Source organism: Trichosurus vulpecula, chromosome 7 (assembly GCF_011100635.1).
Source record: "Trichosurus vulpecula isolate mTriVul1 chromosome 7, mTriVul1.pri, whole genome shotgun sequence".
Classification (NCBI taxonomy): Eukaryota; Metazoa; Chordata; class Mammalia; order Diprotodontia; family Phalangeridae; genus Trichosurus; species Trichosurus vulpecula.
Window position 1 is genome coordinate 262,711,597 of NC_050579.1, and position 5,851 is coordinate 262,717,447.

Sequence of the window (5,851 nt, forward strand, 5' to 3'; positions counted from 1 at the left end):
TCAAGAAGTCAGGCAGGCGGGATGAGGCAGCACGTAGGGCTTGACCCTTGTAACCTCCATGCTTCCCAGGGCTGCAGGCCAGGGCAGGACCCAGAGAATGGAGGAGGCAGTACAGTTTTGTTTTTTTTTAGAAGTCAGGATCAAAGGGGAAAACAGAAAAGCCGAGACACATTTGGTGTTTTTCATTCTTGGCTGTTAGGTTCTTAAATATTAAAAATAAAGACAACAACAAAAAAATTTGGACACCAATGAGATCAGGGATACCCCTATCTGGGACCCCATTCTATCTCTGCTGTTCTTCCACCCTTACATCAAGCTATTAGTCTTTGGCTAACGTGTGAATTAGCCAGGTCTGGGGAACAGGTTATTTGCCACCTAAGCTCCTGAATGCTTCTTCCCTGGTCTGTAACTCCAGATAGGAGCACACTTCCCCCAAACTTCTACAGTGGCATCATTGTGTCTTCAAGATGAATTAAGGTATTTTCCTCTAGTGGCTCAATTTAGAGCTGGATTTCTTCAGCTCATAGTTCTCTGTCTTGGCATTGTGATAGCCCTGGGACTCAGAGTTGAGTATCAGTTTCTCCTGCTCTTCAGGCATCTTCCTTGGCACTGGTGTGTCCATGAGCTAGCTGGCACTGATTGCTTCGTTCCTCTGGAGAGTGCTGGTAGCGGTGATGGCACAGATAGACCCAAGCAGTATCATTGAGTAGGGTGCGTTGGTGGATGTGCCTAAAGTAGAGGTGGGGGAGCAACTAGTCACCTCTCTTCTCTTTGGCAGGCTTCCCTCAAAAACAGCTTGAGCTTTCCCCGTAGGAAATTAGAGTAGATTCGAAAAAGTTTATCCATGGTTCCAACAGTGAAGGTACGAAATGGAACTGCTGTTGGGGCATCTGGAACGAAGACAGTTTCTTCCTGGCAAGGAGAGAGAAAAGGTCTAGTGAACTACCTGCACCCTACAAATGAAAAATTTCTGGGGTAGAATTGGAGCTTTGGTTGACTCTTAGGAGGGCAAGTGGGAGCAGAGAGTTTCTCCCTTTTTCATGGAGGGAAGAAACAAAGGCCCAGAGGTGAGTTTCCAAATTTCACGGTTCCAATGAAGTTTGTTCCCAGTCCTCCTGATTCCTGGTGGTTCCACCAAACTACCCTTACCTGTGCTCCCAGTCCTCGAAGCAGGAATCTGAGACTTCTCAAGCTGCTGACAGCTTTGTCCACAAAGAGCTTTAGAGCTACTGGTGTCTGGGAGGAGTTGGCCAGCAAGGCCTGCCCTTTTAGAACAGCTTCGGAGAGCAGGGTCAGCCCCTGCCAGACCTCCCCTGCCTTCTGCCCCATCTAAAGAGAAAGAAGAGAGTCAGACTAACCTAAAGTTATTTTCATCTCCTCCACCAATAGCTTTGGCCTCCTCTCTGCCCTTGCCTTATCTCTGCCTCAGTGTTCAAGCATTTTCTTTTTCTTGGCCTCTCTTTTTCTCTTCCCTGTGAGCATCTTTATCTCTTCTCTTGCATGTATCTTGAATCTCTTCCTGTCCACCAGCTCCCTTATATCGGCAACCATTTAAGACCCTTGGCTATCGTTCCATATCGCTCCTTCCCATCATGGCTAAACTTCTTGAAAAAGTTGTTTATATAGAGTTCCTCCACTTCCTTACTACCCACTGTCTCTTCAATCCCTTACAATCTTGCTTCTGCTCCCACTACTCTTCTAAACTACCCTTTCAAAGGTCACCAATGACTTACTAATCACCAAATCCAAAGGTCTTTCTTGAGTCCTCATTCTTTTTGACTTCTCAGTTTTAGACCCAATTGACTTCTACCAGGTAATATTTCCTTACTTGGCTTGAGAGATTCCATATGATTGGTTTTCCTCCTGGCTTTTTAGAGCTCTCTCTGTCTCTGTCTCTGTCTCTGTCTCTGTCTCTCTCTGTCTCTGTCTGTCTCTGTCTCTGTCTCTCTCTCTGTCTCTCTCTCTCTCTCTGTCTCTCTCTGTCTCTCTCTCTCTGTCTCTCTCTCTCTCTCTCTCTCTCTCTCTCTGTCTCTCTCTCTCTCTCTCTTTCAGTGGAAGGAGATACTCATTCTCATCCTCTTCCTGACTCCTTAATGTGGATATTTTCCTAAGGATTTGTCCCCAGGTCTCTCCTCTCACCTTCTTTACCTTCCCCTCCCTTCTTTTCTTTCCCTTGGTAGCTCCATTGAGTACCATAGGTTCAACTACCCCCTCCATGCAGATGACTCCCTAATCTTTATCTCCAGCCCTGACTTTTTGGAGGATGAATATCCTCAACTTCTGATAGGAAATCTCTATTTTAATGTCCCAGAAGTCTTTCAAACTCAACATATCCAAAATGGAACTTCTCTTTCTCCAAATTTTCTCTTTTTAACTTCAGTTACTATCTTTGTAGTAACCCTGGGGTTATCTTTGACTCTTCATTCTCTCTTGTCTCTCAGATCCAATCAGTTACAAAATCCTGAAAATTCCTCGATTCTTCTTGATTCTCACTGGATCTCTTACTACAGTAAGTACAATTCCTCATTATCACCCCTCCTGGCTTACTCCAGCTCAATCCTTACACTACCCAACAATGAATTTTCTCTATCATTGTTCCTTTTACCCCTGGCTATGTCCTTAAAAAAAAAAAACAACAGACAAAATCCTGAGGTCATTTCCCCAAGTCAGCATGGAAGAAAGCACAGAGTCTTACCTCCATCTTCTTCCAGGTATGGAAGTTCACCCTGGTATCAGGGACTGTGATGTTCTCTCCCAGGCTGCAATCTTCCATGCAGGCTACCTAAAATACCCCAACCCCCCAATGCAACAGGTCAGGGTTTCCAGGTTCTTATCCAGTTTAACAATGGGTCCCCGTCCCATCATAGGATCAGAGATCTGGAAGGAACCTTAGAGGTAATCTGGTCAAACTCCTTCATGTCACAAACTGAGATCCCAGGCGGATTAAATGACTTGCATAAAGTCACCCAGGTAATAAGGATCAAACCCAGGTCCTGTTTGTCAAACTAAGTCCTTAGGCAAACGAAGCTCCACAAGCTTCATTGTACTGAGTTCTCTGCCTTCCTTCCCTGAGACCTTTTCAAAGCTGGAATTATCATCAAGCCGAGTCAACAGATTTTTAGTTGTCCTTCTTTTTGGCAGAGTTTGTTCCAGTTGATGTCCGGACAACTGAAGCACTCTATTACTGCTCTCCAATTCCTCCATGCCAGGCTTATGACTGTTTCCCCAACTCCTCGTCTGTGAATCCGGGTAGCTTGTAGTAAATTCCCACACTAAGGAGGGTTCTTTTTCTGACTCAGTTAATCTCCGCCAAAATGTTCTCCACCAATGCTTTCTACCTCCTGGTTCCTATTTTTTCCTCACATGAATATAACATAGTGGCTATCTACTCTACACACCGCCACCCCCATTCCCATACATGCTCTCCCTCTTTTATACAGCTGTTTCTCTGAAGGAATCTGACCACCAGTTATAATGGTCTTGTCTAGACTTGGGTGGAGGATAGGGAGGATTTCCAGGATTGGTGGGCTAGGAAGTGAACTTTGGGTTCAACAATTCAACAAATATTTATTAAGCAACTACTATTCAAAAGGGCTTGGACTGTGTTTCCCCTGGGGTGGGGCCTTACCGTAGCATTCTGTGCTTCTTTAGCCTCAAGGATGTACCTCTCCAGGATGTGGCTATCACAGAAGGGGGATTGTGGAGAGCCCCACACCGGGACTCCAAGGTGAAGTAGCAGCAGCTGCAGCAGAATAAGGAATTCTGGTGGAGAGGAAAAGCCAAGACAATGTGAGATAGAAAGTGACCATGGGAGGAGGGATGAAGGAGAAAATCTTAGAGTTGGAAGGGATCATCAAGATCATTTAGTCTAACCCTGCATTTTACAGATGAGGAAACTGAGGCCAAGAAGGTTAAGTGACAGCTTAGAAAGGTAGCATCAGAACTGGGATTTCATCCCTTGGCTCCAGAGCCAGTCTTTCCACAACATTAATGCTTCTCTCAATAAGGAATTGCTTTGAGAGAACAGTTTAACAGCTAACCCCCAAGTATATGCACACTGCCATCCAAAAACTCAGATGTTCACTTCCCAGCCTTGCATCCATATACCTTCCCATTCACACCTCCCACTCCAGTGAACCCTAAGCATTCTGCTTTCCAGCCTGCTTTGGGATACCCTTTCAGCTAGATCCCAGCTCCAACTCCGCTGTGTCTCCTAGAAGCTGGCCACTCTAGTCCTCTGCTTTGTCCCTGTGAACTGAGATGTCCTGCTCCCTCAGGCTAGGGGGTCACTGCACATGCCTTACAGTGGAGTTTCTCTTTCCTCTCAATCTGCACGTGGAGTCCTGCCCCATCTGCTCCCCCTCCCCCTTCCGGGGTCCTTGGCAAATCCGTGGTCCTTGAACCCAGTCACCTTCCTGTCAATAGCCCCAGCACCAAATCCTTCCCCAAACAAGGGACCTAAAAGAGAATTGTAACTTGCCCAGCCCACACTAGCCACTAACCCTGAATGCCTGCTCCCCTGCTTCTGAGAGGCTGGGATTACTCACCATGAACCCCCATCTCCATTCCTGTGAGCCACGACACCCTCAGAGACCAGGAGCCTGGCCTGTCCCCATGCAGGGAGCCCTCATTTTGGGAGAGGGTCAGATCCCAAACCCAGCTCTCTAAAGGAGGCGGGTTACTACCCAGAAAGAATATGTGTCAGATTGAAGACTTCTGGGAAGTCAGGGGTTTCAATAGGTGAGCAAACCCAGAAAGGTGTCTAACTAAACCTGGGTAAAGGAATCCCCCCTCCCCCCACCAAAAAAAAAAAAAAAACCAAACCGCTCCTGGGAGAGCCGAAAGCAGCCGCCTGGGGGCTAGCCCTTGGGACACTGCTGCTGCCTGCAGGCTGGGGGTCGGGGTTGTTATCAGCATGTGTGCGTGCGTGTGTGGGGGTGGGTGGGAGCATGTGTGTGCGTGTGGGGTCGCCCGAGGTGGGGGCCAGGCGAGTGATCAGGCAAAGGGCAACACTCGTGTCTTCGTTTTGGCTACGACAAGAGAAAGATCTGGCAACGAGGAATGTGGTTGGGACACCAGTGTTCTCAGATCTCATGGCTATATGTCAAGGGAGAGATCTGGTGGTTGGGGACAGAAAGGAAGAGAAGGTGGTAATCTCTTAGCTTGTAGGATTGGATGACAGCTGAAGGTGAGGCTAGTGGGTAAGGGACAGTATTTCTGATAGAAGAATGTGAGCTGAGAAAGGTTGAGGATGCACACAGCTCCTACATTCTCAGAGATACAGTTCTCGGGAAAAGACCCTGGGTTCAAGTGACAGATTAAATCTGGAGCGCACTGTAGATTTAATTTGTCTTCTTCCTACAGCCACACTGTATTTCTAGGGGTTCCATCTTCTCTGTCTATATCAATAAGGATTCTAGGAAGTGAGAAATGTAGGTTTGAGAGCAGGTAAAAGAAACATCGGGCAGGTAGGAAACCAATATTTTTGGACCAGCAAGTCAAGAACAAGAGACAACTTTTGCCCTGCGAAGGAATGTGTGACATTGCCCTCAGCCTCTCCAAGTTTCAGATTTTTCCACCTATAAAATTAATTAGCTGAGAGCCGCAGGATTGCAGAGTCAGGGAGCTCTGGAATAAAGGTCACCTCCGAAGGGATAGTGATGCCAATTTACAAGTGGTGGCTTATTAACCCTTGGAATACAGTATATGCCTCTGTAGTATATGGAAGAATAGCAAGTTTACTGGACTTTGCAAATCTTAAAGTACTATAAAAATTAAAACTATATAAATTCAATTATCATCATCATCACCACCATCACCATCATCATCGTCATCATCATCATCTCTCGTC

General features: G+C 46.5%; 1 protein-coding gene across 1 annotated transcript; it reads right to left on the reverse strand.

The window, feature by feature from the left end:
* Positions 1-756: 756 nt before the first annotated feature.
* EPO (erythropoietin) lies at positions 757-4,560 on the reverse strand. Its single transcript, XM_036768405.1, has 5 exons — positions 4,548-4,560; positions 3,629-3,762; positions 2,696-2,782; positions 1,150-1,329; positions 757-912 (listed from the first exon to the last, which is right to left on the reverse strand). The coding sequence occupies exons 1-5, from the start codon at positions 4,558-4,560 to the stop codon at positions 757-759; spliced, it is 570 nt and encodes a 189-aa protein (XP_036624300.1).
* Between the last annotated feature and the right edge of the window lie 1,291 nt (positions 4,561-5,851).

Coding starts and splice junctions, on each gene's coding strand:
- EPO (XM_036768405.1), bottom strand. Junction 2,783..3,628: donor AAGAAGCACAGAATGCTACG/GTAAGGCCCCAC, acceptor GGGGTATTTTAG/GTAGCCTGCATGGAAGATTG. Junction 913..1,149: donor TTCGAGGACTGGGAGCACAG/GTAAGGGTAGTT, acceptor TCTCCTTGCCAG/GAAGAAACTGTCTTCGTTCC.